Genomic DNA, 19,206 nt, shown 5'->3' with positions numbered 1-19,206 from the left:
TAAAAACTTTAATTAGAGTCAATCTAACTATCAATATTTTAATTACTCAACTCAAATATGTGTTATTTTATAATAATAAATCAAAAAGGGTTAATATTTAAATTACTCTAACTATGCATCTTACGTGGATGAGATTAAAATAGGTAGGTATAATAATTTCACATTAGTCGCAGACATGGATTATGCAAAAAAATTCATTTTTTTTATCTGTAGGTAATTTAAATTTCTACTCGAATGTAAACAAGCCTTACTGATATATAAATTGTAGTTAATTAAAAATAATATAGTAATTAATTTAAAATACGATTAGATAAATTCAGAAGCATTCACTTCATATTTTCTTTATATAATTTAAAAGTATTATTATTCATAACTAACTAATATTTTACAATCTATATATTATTTATACTACCTACCTGTAGTAAATGAAGTGTAATACACTAATACCGTATAAAGGCAGATGCAGAATAAATATAGATCGCTATATGTACCTAATTATTTCTATAGAGGGTGCATGGAATGCTTCTCTGAGAAATTTGTTTTGCAAAATATATATTTTACAGTTTCATTTTTAGGTAGCTATTAATGTATTATAGTATAAAATAACAATAACTGTCAAAGACTTTTCTGGTTTTGACGGACAATCAAAAATTTTAATTTTCTAATTTATTGTAATTATTGTTTCAATACCTAACAATAGCGACAAGTCGTTTTATCTAATAGATACCTAAGCTTTTCAAATTCTAAAAACAAAATTGTTTAATACCATTAAAGTAGTCTTAGTCAAGACTCAAGATTGAATTTTATATAAAAATCATATAATAATATTATTTCGATTAATTGTAATGAGTTTGTATGACTTTAAATTAAATGGAGGGGGCTAACTTTTTGAGGGGCTAATCCATAAAGACCCCTTAATTTCCTTCCCTCTTAGTATCACCGCAACCATGAAGACTTGTGCACGCCTATGCATATTCGTATTATTAAAAATTTAAAACAAAGTTTATTTTATTTAACATTATTAAAATGTACCTATTACAATTATAGTCGTATATCATTAGGTTTAGTTATAGTCATAATATATAAACTTATTGCAATATGAGTTAATTTCATCTGCATGAAAAATTGCATTTGCGTATAATATGTTTCCAAAGAATTATTAATTATGCTATGTAAAATGTATTCATAATTGTCGATGGTGATTATTTGACAACGTACTATTTTTTTATAGATAACATTATGTTGTTTTAGGCTAGCGAAATGTTATTGTCTTTGCACCGCATCATGTCTATTGTATATACGCAAACATTGATGCTGAGAACAATGAAAGTCACGGAGAGCTAAATTATTATTATAATATAAACTGGAATGTTCTTGTTTGTCACTCCCACATTAAGGTTTTGTTTTGTTTTTGTTTTTTTTTTTCATATACGTTTTATTATATTATTTTATTATATGCCTTCTTCAATACAGAGTGATCTATTTCACTTAGTGTTACCTATGTTCATTTTCTCAGTCAATTCGGTTAACCTACCGATTATAAATTAATTATTTTATAATGGCAATAGGAACACGTCATAACATATAAATTAAAAATATAGGTAATAAATTTGTCAAAAAATGTATACTCTTTATAAAATTAATAATTATATGTTTTTATACTTAAAGGTTTAGAATTCTATTTTTCTTAAAATTTTGAATGCATATTTATATGATTAATTAAAATGTATCTTATTCCGATTTATGAATCACTTAAACAAAAAATGAATACAATTTCAATTGCTTTGAAATGTTACCAACTATCTTAGTACTTAGGTAACAAATTTGATTTTCACAAGTATAAAGTTCCTTGAATTATAATGCATTCCTCTCCAAATAGTAACAATATAAATTAAGCAAATGTTAAATTGGCTGAGAAAATTAGAACATAGGTTCTATATATATATTTTATAATATAGATTTATTTTTTATTAAAAAAAAAATCAATTAAGTGGTAGTAGTTTAATTGATGCATTGAATTGCTTTGAAATGCATTGAATCAGCTATAATACTTAAAACAAATATATTTCATATTATATACACTACTATTTTATCATGTTTGTTTGTTTAAGGCTGGACAAATTTGTTATGCAGTACTATGCGTGTTTTCGTATATTGCTGCTGGTCATAAACGGACAATTAGTCAAACCTATAAAGACAAAACACAACGAAAGTTGTCAACATACTCAGCCGAATCAAGTGAAAAATGCTAATGTCTCAGGACATTATTACAGGTGTTTAATATACCTAAATATGTAAACAAGGAAATATGGTATTTAGAATTAAGTAGAAAGTCCTATTTGTTTATTATTATATAGTTTTGATGTTCAACAGCTATTCATGTTTAAATGGCTAAATAACTTTCGTAACACCATTTTTTTAATTAGATTTATTTAGATTATTTATAACTTTACTAAATAATATGTTTTTTTTTTTTAAATATATAGGATAAAAAATATTATTATAATTATTATATTATCATTTATTATAATCTTTATAATATTAGGTAAAGAAAAAAGTACCTAATAACAGATTAGTTATATTTTCTTAAACTTATGCAATTGTTAATTTCTTGCAAATACTTAACAAGTTTGAGCAACCATGTTATGAACATAAATGTATATACATACATATATACATATATATGTATGTATATATATTGATAATTGTAGGTACATGCAAATATTTAGGGCATTATAATAATGTATAGTTGTATCAAATTTTATTTTAAAATTGTCTTTGTTAATGTGTTATACATATAGCTATAACATGTGTTTAATGTGGTGTTAATTTTATCAAATAAAATACATATGCATTGTTTAATACAATTATTTCTGTAGGTATACCTACTATATGTTATGTAAAAATATTTAAAAAAAATTTTTTTAGTGAGGAACATATTAAATTCAATGAGTCATATCAAAGTTGAAGTTCATGTACAGTTCAATTAAAACAAAAATGTGCTGTGTGCCCGACAATTATTTGTTTTCAATATTTAAAAATATGAATATTAATTGTTTATAATCAATCAAGATATATTGCATTTATTTATAAAACTTCAAAAACAATAATTATACTATTTATATAATATAAAACTTGGAACGGTTTCGAAGATTGTTGAATGTTGTTACGACCAATTATGAACGATATTACTGCTCATTTACAGTACGAGTATCTTGGTTATTACTAAAATCTATTAAAAATTAAGTGGAATTTGTAAAGTTTGACTAAAAACTGTCTTACTAGATCATTAGAATGAACCTTTCATTAATCATCTATTGTTATCGATATTGAGTTGTGTACAACATGTGTGATGCTGTTTTTAAGTTAATACTTATCAGTGGCGTGGTGGACGACAATCTCAAAGGCAATTGCCTCACAAATTTTTTTTAACAGGGCTGTGGGTGGTGTCTGTTGGGTACCCTAGTTGAAAATGTGATATGATATACTAAATAGATAGTCAATAATGATCTGAAATAATTAGTACTATTATATTATAATACATTTATGCATTTATAACTTAAACATTTAAAAGATTATTTATAAGAATATTTTGAAGCTCCCTCCCCTTCCCATTGCTACTTACTGTAATAATAGTAGTGGGTGGGTACATGTGGTATTTTTAACTTGCCACCAGAAAATTTTTAGTTTGCCATGTCACTGATACTTAATAATTCTGTGCACCCAGCAGTTATCTGCTGTGAGCAGGGACGTACACAGAAAAAAGTTTTGGGGGGTATTTTTGAAAATTAGTTATTGAAAAGTAGAACTTTTTTTAATAAATATACCAAAAATTTTTATGAAAATTAGGTATACTTTAAATACTTTTTTTTAGATAAAACATTAATCTAACAAAATTAATATTAAAATTGAATAAGTAAATAACCATGCAAAAACCCAAGTATTTCAGGGGGTGTTTGAACACCCAAAACACCCCACTGTGTATGTCCCTGGCTGTGAGTAATCCATTTCCCAAATATGACTAAGGTTTAATGGGTATATTAATATTAAACAATAGTTAGATAGCCCTGTCCCACTGTGTAATAATACAGTTTATTATTATATAAACATATGTGGTCCTTAACAATTATTATAATTACTTTTAAAAATATATTTTTTTTTAATTTAAATTTAAATATTTATGGCTATGGACTAAATCTATTTCGATAGATGAGAACAACACTAGTCGCATGCACTCTTATCTAATACAGTGAAAACTCTCTATAACAAATTTGAAGGGACCAAGAGATTTCTTACGTTATAGAGAGTTTTCGTAATAGAGAGGGTATAAGAATTATACAATAGATTATAAATCAAACCAACCATTATAATGTAATATTTATGTTATATAGAGTTTTTACTGTAATAGATAATTGGAGACCAATATTAAGTTTATGGAATTGAAAAAATTAACAATAAAAACTATAAATCTTACATGATGGCTACATTTTAAACAGTCTATTTGATTTAATTTATAGAACAATAAAACTTCAAACTAGGACTGTAAAGTAAAATTTTATTTATAAACCATCTATACAATTGAATTATAATTTAAAATATAAACATTTTAATTTAAAAATTATATTAGACGTAATAACATTTTCAATTAAGCACTATAAAATGTTGTTCTTTAGACTTATTAGTAATAGTGAACTTGTACTCGATGTAATACCCTACATCAGCGGTCCCCAACCCATGGTCCGCGGCCCACAAGTGGACCGTGGGCAGCGTAGAACTGGGCAGTGAACCATACCACAATAACATTAATAACATATTTATTTAAAATAATATTATTGTATATTTTTATTATATACATAATAGTATTATACATATTATATATACATGTATATTATTCGCTATTAGTCATTAGTGGGCCTTAAAGATTTTTTTTACAAAATTAGTGGTCCGCACAACTAAAAAGGTTAGGAACCGCTGCCCTAAATGTAAACATGAAAATTTAGCATTTCAATACAAAGTCCATAATATTGTTTTGAATAATGTTTTATAATGAATATCAATTACATATTAACTTAAATCCTATCCCATTATTTACTCAATGTAACCACTTAAATTATTTATTATAAGGCAAAGACTACATCTCACATAAAATAACAAACAGTCATTGTTAATTATATTCATGTACAATTTGGCAACAGTAGGTATTCAATTCACCTAATATACATATGATTGCATCAGCCGCGTACATAGTACAAATAAATATAATAACAAATATAATTACATAAGACAAAAAAAAAACCAAAATAATATCAACAAACATTTCAATATTTTTATATTGGTTGCTTATCGTCGACAATGAGATTAACAATGATTAAGACTACAATTAACTTAAATGTTATTATTTTGTTTTCGTTTTTGATGGATATATAAAACTAGTAAATGTGGATGGATATTTAAACTGTTGATACATGCCACTTGAATTGTTGCTACCATTTTTACTATTTGATCCTGTAATTTTATAAGATGCACCAGATTTTGCAGTTGATGTAGTAGTAGTTATATAAAATAAATAAACTCGTAAATGATCACATATTTCTTTACAGACAAACATTGAGTACACTGCTAGATCAATAACAGTCCATGCCTGTAATTATAAATTTATATTTAACATTAATATTTATCAGAAAAAATAGAATATATGAAATTATTACCATGCAAACACACAGTACGTAGTATTCTGGCAGAATAGAATCAAAATATTGATTTAAAAATAACATAGCTGGGCCTATAAGCGTGGAATCAATATATTCTATTGGACTTTTAGTCATATGAGCAATCTAATAACAGAAGACAAAATTAAATTGTATAGTAAAAATAAAAATGTTATATTGAATAAAGTTTATTTACCACAAGTTTATTTGTTATTTTAGCAGTAACTAAACCAAATGCCATTATGTAAAGTACAGGATGAGTTTCATAAATATTTTCAGTACTCTTGCAACTAATAATATATCCAGGGAGAACCACTAACATAAGAGGAATAGCAGGAGACAAAACACTGGTACCCTAAAATTAATAAATAATGAAAATTTATTTAAGATTTAAATAGTTATTTGACTTACAGCTACTGAAGATCCATTTTTGCCAACACCACCAGTAAGTATAACTGATAAATTTGATTTGGCTAAAACCATTGATATAATTAATGTCGTAAGTAGTAATACGAACTTGAGTTTGACATTGAAAAATGGAATCTAAAAATAAAAATGTATTATAATATATTAGTACATTATATCAAGAAAAAAATTGTTAACATTAATATACAATACAAACATAGCATATAACTACTAGATATAAAAAGTAATATTATTAAACTAGATATGTACACATATATTCTAAAAATGTTAACAATTATTACAACAACACAATACAAAGTAAGATAAAAAAATATATATTTCTTTTTAATGACAATAAATAAAAACACTGATACCAGTGCTGCATTCAGTATTCATCGATGACAATGCAAGCATATATTATATAGCCCATTTAATACATAATTAATATGTCCGAATATTTTAAGTAGATTTATAATTTTATTGAATGTAAATTTCTGAACTATAATAAGAGTACGTTTCATAATATCAAAAATTAGAACATATTTATTTTTACATATTATTTTGAAGTAAATGTATTTTCTTAAATATTTCGTACTTTTATATTTTACTTATTTGGATATTGACAATAATTAGTTTTAGCAGGATTTATATGCAACACCATGTTTTTATGAGACTTCTGATTATTGATTTTGGCAGTAATGTCCGTGAATTATCTCAATATGAGATAAATGGTGATTTTTATTTTGCATGTTTTTACATATTATTGCATATATTTAATAGAATAAATATTATTGCATATTTCGATTATAAGAATGCAAAAAATGCATGTTTTATAGTATATTTTGTAATTAATATGAAAGTACTAATTATAATAAATGCTAGGGATCAACTTCTTGAGTGTAACGGAATAGTTCTAGATAAAGTTAAAAACAAAATATCCTTGGTTTTGCAAAAAAATAAAGGATTAAAACTACAAACAATAAATAAAATATTAAATGGTGAATCGGATGATGACAATTTCAGTTGTAATTTAACACTAGGATAAATTTCTTTATTTAATTATGCGCCAACTACATCATATGACTTTGAACGGAGCTTTAGTCAATATAAATCAATACTACGATCTAATCGCCGAACATTTATATTATTATATTCGAAAATTTAAAAAAATATATGGTCGTAGCATGTAACACTCGTATTTTCACTATTGAATGTGAATTATACATTTTATTTTTTAATTAAATTATATTAAGACAAACAGCCAATTACTGATGTATTCCAATAAATAAATATTTTTTTTTAACTATATTTTTGTATTTACCTTATTTAAATGCATATTTTTTCATATTTTGATTTTTGGCAAATAAAATACATATTTTACAATTTTTTATTGCATATAAATCCTAGTTCTGATAATAATCATTGTTCTGTAGAAAATATATTTAATCTGTCATAAATCATAATAAATAAGTAAACAATTTACTATTTCTGTTATACAATCTATTTTACTCTAATCACTATAGTTAGCATTCGGACTCGTTGAGATTTTTTGACTTTCTCTATTCAATATATTTCTTTTTTATAAAAAAAAATAAATTTGAATAAAATCTTGGCATTAAATATTTCTTGTTTTTAAAATATATTTTGGCAAAAATTAAAAGAAAAATATTAAAATATTATAGCTTTTTATTATATAAAATTCATGCTCTAATAATTAATAAATAATTAGTTCAGTAGATAGGTATTAAAAACATATTTTAACACAGTTGATCCATAATTACAATTTCAATAGATTTAACCATAATAATAGTATATTATATTTAAAGTCAAAATGATCGTATGATATCTGGTATTAATTAAAAAGATGTCAGTGTACTATTTTTTTTCTCTCTAGCTAATATATTACATAACAAATTTTAGTTAAGAAGAACTAACCTTCTGTAGTTAGTTTTAGTATAAGAATAAAATTAGCTATTATCAAACTTAAAGTTAAAAACATTATCTGTATTTTTGTGCTGGTTTTTTTTTACAATATTTTAATTTTAAAAAGAGATAGAACCATTTTATTTTATATACTTAAATACTTATAACTCTCATAAAAATTAAAATATTGTACAAAAGCCAACATAAAAACATGGATGTTCTTAATTTTGATTTTGATGCTATTAAATTTTAATCAATTCACTTATATTTAAACAATAACACAAGGTGGGTTCTACTTAATGTAAATAATATACTATGTTGCATGCAAACCAGAGAGAAAACAAATAGTGCACTAACGTCATCTTAATGTAATATGTATGACACCTCCCAGCACCCTTGGTAAATGCAAAACTGGCTGATATTAACATATAATAATTTTCACGTTAATTAACTTATTAACTTATAAATATTTTAAAATGTTTTTTTCTGTATAAGTGCACTATCTTGTTTAATTTATTACTCAAGGTTATATGATTAGGTACTTACTTCATAATCCCAAATACCTGTACCAAAAACAGCAGACATTAAATGAAGAAATATAATAGATAGTTGTGTTTCTGTGACATCAAATTTACCAAAACGTAATGTACCTAAGTCATAAGTAAAAATAGTAACAAATTAAAAATAAATTACTAATTTTGAATACTCTTACTTTTTTGAAAAATTATAACATACCAGAAACATAAGTCTGCCAATGAGCAAAATAAAATAAAGCAACAGCAAAAAAACTTTGCAAAAACATCCATGATGGGTATTCTCCTAGTTTTACTGACACACAGGCTGACAATGTAATGAATACTGAAATAAAAATTATTAACATGGATCTAAAATAACATTTAAATTTATTTTACCAGTAGAAACAGAATCACAGCCATGATCAAATAATTCTCCTAAAGGTGAAGAAGAACCAGTTCTTCGAGCTTGCTTCCCGTCAATAGCATCTAAACTCTGATAAACAAATAATCCAAAACCACACAAAAAACTTGCCCATCTAGGAATCTGAAAATGTTAAATAAATGGACATTAAAATTAAGATACAAGTAAAAATATACAATTACTTAAAACAATATTTTTTTTAATAATAAATGCACTCATTTACATTTTAAAATAAATACTATACTCAGATCTTAGATCTGAAATACAAAAATATTAAATTCTACACATATAACCACAACTAATTATTCAACTACCCAAATATCCTAGAAAAATATTTAGCCAAATTAATGCCCAGTAATCCTCAAAAAAACTGAAAAAGAAATTACCATCTGACATTACCTTTTAGCCAAACTCAGAAGTGTTGCCAGTGTGTGGCTTTCTCCATTTAAGCCACCAAACCAAAAAAATACTTTATCAGCAATTATGGTTATTATGCTAAAATTGCTTAAGTTATAACAAAAATGAAAAAAATTAGTAAAGAAAATTATTGAAATTGTAGTATTTATATTAATGTAAGGAATCAATAACTCTATGCACACTTAGATAATAAACTAAAAAATGTATTAAAAAGAAAAAAATATATTCATAAAATTCTAATTTTAAAGATGTTGTCTACAAATGATGTAGCTTATGTTATATTATTATTAATGATTAAACATTTATAATTCTCCTTGTAGAACATTTATTTATAATAACAAAATATTTTTTTTTTTTTTACTTCTAAAATATCTTATAATTAGAACGCGGATTTTTATGCACTTAAAAGTATCGAAATATGCCATATAATATGCAGTAAAAATCATGAAAATATGTAAAAAATATGCAGTCGAAATTATGAAAATATGTAAAAAATATGCAAGAATTTTTTATTTATTTAAAATTTACAATAAAACTTATAATAACTAATTACTTAAATACTTAATGAAAAAAAATTTAGGGAATTTTCTGAACTTAATTTATTTTTAAAATTTTATTTATTATTAAGATGAATAATCATATGCACTTCAAGTTTTTCTTCTGTGAAGCTGTGTCGTTTATCGATTAACATATTTTTAAAGACTGAGAATGAATGTTCAACGTCAACCGAAGTTATTGGGGTATATTTGAAGTTTACGTCGTAATCGATTATTTATCTTATAACTAAATTTATATATAAATTATTATTTAGTGACTATGAAATTTAGTTTTAATTTTTCTACTTGACAAAATATTATTTTATACATTTTTTTAAATTTTCGCTTCGATATGCAGAAATATGCAAAAAAAATTTCACCATTAGCTTCAAATTATGATGATTTGTGGAGATAACTGACAAAAATTCAAAAATATTAAAAGGAAAAAAATATGCAATTGCATAGAAATCCACGCTCTACTTATAATCAATATTAATATAATAAAGCTAAAGTCCTTTAGTTTGTTTTCAAGCAATATTGTCTGGAACTATCAGTCAGATTTATAAAGTTATGTTTGCATTTTGTTAGCTTAATTCTTGAAAAAGGTTATAGGCTATTAACATATCACGCTACAATTTTTAAGAGAAAAAAAAAAAGAAAGCTTAACTAAAACAAATAGTGCGGATGGGCAATTTTACAACAGTAAATAAGGAATCGACAATATCTAAAATCATTTTTAAAAAGTCCTATATAAGAGGTGGTATTTTTTTATGGGCAACAAAGGGAATGAAGATAGCCAGGGCCGGTAAAACTTTTGTGGGCTCCAGGGCTGATCGATTCTAGGCCCCCTTTACTTACACTTATTTGTCTGACATGATAAAACAATTAAATACATATTGTACAAAAGTGAATACAATACAAATATTTAAGATTTATAATATGTAAACATCAAAAACATAGTAATTTGGTTTAGTTAAAATCATTTTGGGAAAAAAATAAATACCAACACTAAAATAAACAAAAGTAAAAACCAATTATATCCTTAGCTTCTTGAGATAGTACCTGATCGCCTACCAGTGGCCTAGCCAGGGGGGTTTTGGGTGTTAAAATCCCCCTTCGGCTGTATTTATATCAAAAATATATAATGTTTATAATATTCTGTTAATACGGCATGTATTCAGACACTACCACGGTTTAAGATAAACTTTATCTTAAATAGTGCACACAGTGTCATATTATTTCACTCGTACAGATAAATTTACACACACCAACATATTAGGTAATTTATTTTATTGTTAATACTACTATTATTATTTGTAAAAAAAGAAAAAAATTATTTTAAATAAATATTTAGAAGTTAAACACATATTATAATTTATTTAAACAATTTATGAGTACATTAATTCAGGAAGAGTGAAATCCTTCACAAGTTACATTTTATTACAACCCCCCCCCCCCCTAAAAAAATTCTGGCTATGCCACTGTCACCTAAAAAAAATTAATTTGGAATTAAATATATAATATTTTCTAAAATAGTATCTTATGCTACGGCAAATGATTATAAAATAATTTTGTAAAAAATGTGTCACGGGCCCTAGAGCTTTAGCCCTTCCTGCCCTACCATCTCCCCGGCCCTGAAGATACCTAGTTAAGGCCAATTAATGCTTTAGCTAGTTAAGGAATAAAGTTGTTATAACATATCCAAAAGAGATTAAAATTTGAAATTATTCTACATATACAACTATGTTTATAAAATAACACCAACAACACATAATTTAATTTAATTTATGCAAATAAATTTTATAAAAAAAAATAATAATAGTAAGATAAGAAATGTGTTTGGTCTAGTTTAATAATAATCTATTAAAATATATACTTAATTAGTTATTATTATAATTCTAAAAATACAGTTTTTATACAGTAACAAATTAAAATACAGTTAGTTCAATAATTTTATAGATAATGATATCTAAATTATCTTTATGGTTTGAATAACTCGTATAAAACTGTAATACATAGTTGTACATTTAAGTAAAATATATGTCAAATTTGATAATAATATTATGATATTATTTAGTTATTAATACTAATAATTACTAGTAATGGTATGACAAACCAAAGCACAAAAAAATATAAAATCAACATTTTAATTAATTTTACATTTATATAGGTCTCACAAAATATATTAAAAATTGTTTTACAATTTACATTCTTGTTAAAATAATTTTCATCATTTGAAATATTTCAATATTTTATATTTTGAAATCATACACAAAATTCATGTAATTTAAAAAAAGAAGTTGTCTATAACTCAAAGAGCAATTTATATGATTGATTGAATTATAATTTTATTTAGATAAAAAAAAGTATTATACAACACAAATGCAACAGTATATAATTGAAAAATATAACAAAAGATGTATTGTACATGTTTTTAACAATGTAAAATAATAACATACTTCATGAAATTTAATTTTATATTAACAAATTAATTTGTTTTTTCAATTCAAATATTTAAAAACTTAATCTTGGTATTGATTACTGAGATACCTAGTAATTTATTAAAATGCAGGGGGGAATACTGAATAATAAATAATTAACATCAAAATTTAAAGTTAAATTAAAATGGTATTACCTTAGAAAAAGTAAAATAATTTCAGAAAGTTGAAATCTATAGAATTTGAAAACCTATATAAGAAGTACATTAATTAAAATCTATAAAATTGCTATTATTTAATAAATATTAATTGAAAAATTGAACAATTATGAATATATTCTTATTTAATCTCAAAAATATTTTTCTGTGTTTTTAGGAAATGTCTATAAAAATTACTAGTTAATACACAATATTATCTTTATTAAGTTATAAAACTCATAAATTGTTAATATTATTGATATTAAATAATTAGATTTCTTTATGAATAATGTATATGTATGTAATGAAACTAAAATTGACAATATTTTTTAAACACTGTAATGGAGAAATAAACAAATATCATGTTTACATAATAATATGTAACATCACAATAATATTATCATAAGTATTTATCCACACGAAAAACTTTTTTAGAAATGAAAAAGAATTTAAATCAGCATTGATTTGCATACATTTAAAATAAAAAATTGGAATAAATGTTTTTGTAATGTTTCAATATTCTTCTGACATCATGCTCATTTTATATAATGTACTAACAATATAATCAATTATTTTTAATGGTAAACACTGTGTAAATGAAATTATTATTGGTGGATATAATATGTCATACATTTAGAAACTATTTTATGGACAAACAATTGTAGGGCTACCCTTAAGATTTTAAATTGTTAATTTTATAAATGGAATTTATGTAAACTTTAAAGACGTTAATTTTTTTTTTTAATTGAATGTTTATATAATTATTAATTATGCAAGTTATAAATATTTTAGGAGAAATATATTTGGTGCTAAGCAGAAAATACTAGATTCTAGAACAAACAGTAGTTCACTAATCAGTATAATTAAAAGGCAGTACACAAAAGTAACATGTTTCTCTAATAATTGCTTACACATAACATTCCAATTATTTTTTTTATAATGCGAAAAATAATGTTGTATAAATAATACAAAATATACTGGCTGTACTTGAATATTATTATTCAAGATATTACTTGTATCCAGGGCTCGTGAGTTCATGCCCTAAAAAATGCTTAAATAAGTATGCACTTGTGCACTAAAAGCTGGCAAAATATGCATTGAAATATGCCTTTAAAAATTCAAAAATATGCATCTATAATCACTAAAAACCTAAAAATATGTAGATAAAAAAAAGAAGAAATTATAAGTAAATTTTGGAATAACAAAAAATGTCCATTTATATTTGTAAAGGTTATATTTTATTTGTTTAATTAATGTAATTCCAAAACATTTGTCACAATAACAACTGAAATATCAAGAATACATCACTGTACAACTATTAAGAAGATTAGAGTAAAAGACTATTTCATATAACATGTTTTCCACTAATTACTTAATGCGAGCTACGAATACATTCGTATACGTACGTTTGTACACGCTTAATTTGCTTTATATGTTTTATTTTTAATAATTTTATGTTGTAAGAACTCCAAAATATTTAAACTCGGCAAAAATATAAATTATTGCATTTTAATCAAATGTTGGTAAAAATACTCTAAATATGCTCAATAAAATAGAAAAACACATAAATATTCCAAATAGTTAAAACAAACCTCTAAATATGCAAAATAAAACTTCACATACTCAACCACAGTACCTTGAAATTGATTTCCATGTCACCTAGCATTGAATAGGACTTAGCAAGATTGATAATATGCAAATGCATGAACTCACGATCCTTGCTTATATCATTAAAATTAAAATTTATCTTCAAATATAACTTATATAGTTAAAAGATTTGATATATATATTTAATAAGTAATAGGTAGTTAATATTAAAATAGGTAAATAAAACTTTTTGATGATGATTTAAATTGCTCTAACATTAAAAAAGGCTCATTTTTACTAGATTCAACTATTATATTGTACCTAGATTATAAAAAAAATATTAAGCAATAAATAATTTAACTTGTAATATTTTGATACAGATTTTTATCAAAATGTAATATACATTCAAAACTAACCCTTATTTTTTTATTCTTATGTTTGTTGGTAAAATCATTATAAAAAACTAATAACTAAGTTTTGGATTTCATTGCATTTGCATTTTTTTATTTTCAAGTGCTACTGTTACACAATGATTTTTTTTCACATGACCACCATTTTATGTTGAATCAACTCATTTATAGTATAAAATAATTATTAAATAATAATTCAACCAGTTATTTTATTATTTTAAATACACTTTCAAAAAAAGGTTTGGTATTTTTAAATTATAAATACATCATTATTTGACATCTAAACCATACTATTAACAATATCATCAACAAACTTAAAAGTAAAAAAATAAGGTTAATACAAAATGTTAAAATTGCATACATCTTAAATTGTTAGATAAGTTAATACTTTTAAAATGAATGAGTCATAGCAATTAAAAGAATAACCTTGTATAATAAATTGAGTATAATATATTTTTCTTATTAACTATTGGTCTATATCAATTTCAATTAAATCAAATGCAAATTTCCACTTACTTCAGAATTAGCATCTGGACTATAACGTATAATCACCAGTGTAGTAACAATATTTACGATCAGTCCAATAAGTGTAATTAAGTTTGGTGCCAACCATATGGGTGTTTTTAATACTAGCCAATTCCAAAAAGGATGCAGATATACATCGCTAATACTTCGGCTCTCACACTTATATGTGTGTTCACTGAGTTTCTTGAGTTGAACTGGCAATAGTATTTTATTTTTTGTAAAACTAAACATTTTGGTAAGGATGCTTGAATACCGACAGTGCATCAATGGCTAAATAATGACAGTTGTGTGGTTTTTATAAGTTTCGGTGTGGCTACTGCATCATGAAGATATGTCTAGAACAAAAATTTAGTGTCAATACTCGTAACATAGAAATTACCAAGTCGCAGTCACAAATACTGAAATCAGTATTGTTATTATTATGTAATTATTATATTGTTGTCGCTGACAAAAGGAAAAACAAAAAGCAGTTACGAAAAAAATCGCAAGTATTTCTAAGTACTTACATCATATTTTGTGCGGTCAACAACGAGCCATTTTTGTTCTTAGAAAATGTATAAACATTACATTTATCGCATTCGATCAAATATGTAAGTTTAAACTTTAACCTCTAACCAAAACACGACCGGACTCGAATAAAATATGAAATAATAATACGTTTTAAATGTGTTGTGAAATATTACACGAAAACGATGTAGACCCACTCGTTATCGATAATGCTCGCCGGATATCAATCGGACCATATTCGTTTGGTTAGTGATAACACCACCGCTGTACCAAACGTCTCGCCAACAGCATGCTACGTCATGCCGTGGCACGACGACAACGACGACGGCAGCTGGCCGTGTTGCGGTTTCGGAATTGCTATCGATATAACTTCAGCAATCGCCTAACTGTCGGTCGAGTTCTGATAAGAAAAAAAAAATAACTATTGAATGCGATTTTTTACTACAACATAATTGTTTTATTATACGACAAATTATTTTGACATAATTTTATTATTATTATAATTGCATACACATACACATTACTTCCATACAAACTATTCGACTTTAATATTGTAATGATGTTTTTCACTGATATATTATATTTAATTATTTAATGAATAATTACATTCCAACTTATCCAACTGAATTCAAAATCGAATAATAATAATCGATTGTCTCCCTATCTCACTGATATTTTCATTGATTTTAATTGTTTAAACTTTAACTTAAAAGGACGTCATACGCGCATGTGCTGTCTCCGTCTTACTAATGTACAATACCTATAGCAAATTTGCGTTCAGTAGAATCCATGCTGTTAGCTTTTAATATTAGAGCGTTTTCTGGCATAAATTCTAAATGCAATTTAGTTGTTTAGTAGCTACTTTGCTATAATATATGCCTGTTCTTTTTACATATTTTTTTTTTTTTAATATGACGTGTTTGAAATGTTTGAATTCTTTGAATCTCAACGTGTATGAAAACATTTGTTTTTGGAATAACTTCCAACATAAAAAATTATTTTTTAAAAATGTTCAGTTGCAGTATAGGTAGGCATTTGTTATTTTAGTGGTATAAGCTATAATTTATAGCCTATAAATGGTATAATTAATAGATATGTACTCAATATTTTCTATTTGGACATTTTTCATTTTCGGTTTTATAGCGTACATACCTACTACAGTACTACGAATACTTCATGTCTACATAAGTAGCTACCTACTGTTTATTTTAATAATACAATTGAGATTCTGTAAACAGATTTAAATTCGTCATGAAGTCTTAAATGTACAATTACATTTTTCTGAATTTCCAGTTTATCTTAATAAATAATACATTTTAGTGAACAAGACATGTATATATAATATATACATATACTTAAGACTTAACACATATTGTAGATACATACAATACTATTTAATACATATTTTATTATATAAGTCTTATTTTATAATAAATAAATTATAATTCCCGCTTAAATTTATTAGTAATCTACCTATACCTAGTAATATCAAATATTTTGTTTCATTACGTGAATAGCTATATTATTCGATAAAACAATTACACGATATCAAATTTTAGTACCCATATCGGGAAGAGATACTCACTTAATGACATTTTTGAACATCTCAGATTTGAGAGACTGAGTAGATTAAATAATAAATACCTACATATATTAATGAATAATCGGAAAATTGTTGATTTTTATTTAAGAATATGCATAAACCTTATAATAAGGTATAAGGTCTATGAGAATATGTTACAGTTAAAACAGGTATACAATATAGTTCATCTGTATCATTAGGTAGTGTTATTACTTAATACTTATTACTTGTTATAAATCATAATATTTTATCACATTGATTCGGATAAAAAAAAATGGTGGGAAAATGGGTATCGCTCTGCTGTATTCTAATAAAGATGGAGAGTAGGTCATTATAATGAATGTGTTAAATTTGAATGCAATGACAGGTATCATTGTAAACGAAAAACACTGAATGGAGATGATTTGTCAGTCTAGCATAATTAGTAAGATATATTATATTATAAGCTATATTTAAATTGTAATATATCGTTATTTTACGCGATTTCGTAAAAAATTAAATTTCGTGTTCTCATAAAATTTTTTCTATATTGACACATTTAGTGAAAATGTCAAGTATTTACAATTATTTGTTTTTGAGTTACAGAAAAATAAAAAAAATCGATTTTATCCAAAACTGATGATGCGTAAAAATTCCATTTTATTCTTACATTTTTAGGGTTTTTCCTAACTAGGCTCTTATTGATATTTAAATTCTTAAAATATGTAATATGTTAAAAATTTAAAATGCTCGTAATTCCCATTTTTCCTGATTTTTTTGAAAATTATAAGAAATTTTCAATTTTGATCAACTAAATTACCATCTAGATCTCCAAATGCACTCTCAAAGTTGAAGATCAAAGCATTTTTTCGACTAAATCGTGAATATTATGTACAAAAATCTTCACACATGATGTAAAATAAAAAAAATTCACATTATTGTAAAATTAATACATTCATCACTGCATTCAGTATCTAAACATCAAATGAAAACTAATAAAAACCTCATTTAATTTACCATTAAAAATAATAATATAAAAATAAATTTTTTATCAGTAGGCCAGATAAAATTCATAAATGGGTCACTATTTGATGACCCCCGTTATGTATATATAGGTAAGTCATCGCCTATAAGTGTATTGGAATTGGTACTTATACTACTTAATAGTTAAATTATATTAATAATATATGTAATCTTTCTTTGGTATAAAATGTGCCGATACAATATTATGCCCACATAAATTACTCATTATTTTCCTACTGAACAAGTGTAAGTACTCACACTTCAATGTAGTATTACTACCTAATTTATTTTACTATATGACAATAATCGTAAATCATTATTCATAATTATCATAATTATGATCGGTTAACATTGAATGTTTGATGATAATAAAAATATTTTAAATATTATTAGATAATTATGGAACTACTAGCATTATGTGCATATATTTGTTAAGTATCTACTCAAAAATATAAGAGAGTAAGCTACAAATATGTTTTGTGTTATATAAAAACTAAATTTTAATTTTAATTTGCATATTTTTATTTTTATTAAATTTGATGAGAGTTTTTATACATTATATCCGATTATATATTGTGTAATATTGCATATAAATATAGATTTTATGTAAGAAAATAATTTATTCGAATAAGTAGGTATGTAGGTATACTTATATGATGGGTAGATACTTTCAGTTTTGTTATATTTTTTAAATATAGTCATTGTCTAAAATTTTATTATTCTAGTCGACCTATTATGATTTATTTTATTGGAGACTTTTTTCATTAACTAGTTGGTAGTTAAAATAACAACAAATATTTATGATTGCAGGAGGTACACCAACTCGAACATAATTAGTAAACAATATTTACTATTTTTATAAACACCCAGACCTCATTAACACTCGTCGGTTGAACACCATATTTTCGAGTTACATTGTACCTACACGTACATATTTTTAAATTGTATTAACATACTTCATTATATTTAAGATCATATTATAGCAAATGTTTGTGTATTTTTAAATACTATAAAATCATATCTAATCATAATC

General features: G+C 24.5%; 2 protein-coding genes across 9 annotated transcripts in view; one reads left to right on the top strand and one right to left on the bottom strand.

Annotated features, from left to right (window-relative positions):
- Positions 1–3,071, top strand: part of LOC132927073 (MAP kinase-activating death domain protein) — a 35,828-nt gene extending 32,757 nt beyond the window's left edge. For 4 of the 8 annotated variants that reach the window (XM_060991525.1, XM_060991524.1, XM_060991521.1 and 1 more), the window contains one exon: positions 2,112–3,071. In XM_060991525.1, coding sequence (XP_060847508.1) covers positions 2,112–2,252 — 141 coding nt within the window. In that variant the 3' untranslated portion in view covers positions 2,253–3,071. Of the gene's footprint in view, positions 1–1,251; positions 1,398–2,111 lie in introns of those variants that run through there. The other 4 variants (XR_009661612.1, XR_009661611.1, XR_009661613.1 and 1 more) reach the window with 3 other exon arrangements.
- A 2,027-nt stretch (positions 3,072–5,098) lies between these two features.
- LOC132927074 (cholinephosphotransferase 1) lies at positions 5,099–15,940 on the bottom strand. The gene is made up of 9 exons (XM_060991526.1): positions 15,589–15,940; positions 15,074–15,417; positions 8,948–9,095; positions 8,772–8,894; positions 8,583–8,686; positions 6,120–6,251; positions 5,905–6,063; positions 5,709–5,834; positions 5,099–5,641 (listed from the first exon to the last, which is right to left on the bottom strand). Exons 2-9 carry the CDS (start codon positions 15,344–15,346, stop codon positions 5,396–5,398), a joined length of 1,311 nt encoding a protein of 436 aa, XP_060847509.1. The 5' UTR covers positions 15,347–15,417; positions 15,589–15,940; the 3' UTR covers positions 5,099–5,395.
- Positions 15,941–19,206: the final 3,266 nt, after the last annotated feature.

This window comes from Rhopalosiphum padi, chromosome 3 (assembly GCF_020882245.1).
Source record: "Rhopalosiphum padi isolate XX-2018 chromosome 3, ASM2088224v1, whole genome shotgun sequence".
NCBI lineage: Eukaryota > Metazoa > Arthropoda > Insecta > Hemiptera > Aphididae > Rhopalosiphum > Rhopalosiphum padi.
The sequence above is the reverse complement of the archived record's forward strand: the minus strand, read 5'-3'. Positions and strand labels throughout refer to the sequence as shown.

Bases quoted from the DNA above. Each gene is read 5' to 3' on its own strand.
- LOC132927074 (XM_060991526.1), bottom strand. From the start codon at position 15,346: ATGCACTGTCGGTATTCAAGCATCCTTACCAAAATGTTTAGTTTTACA. The intron at 5,835-5,904 runs GTAAATAAACTT...TTCTGTTATTAG, and splicing joins AAATAACAAATAAACTTGTG to ATTGCTCATATGACTAAAAG. The intron at 5,642-5,708 runs GTAATAATTTCA...TTATAATTACAG, and splicing joins ACGTACTGTGTGTTTGCATG to GCATGGACTGTTATTGATCT.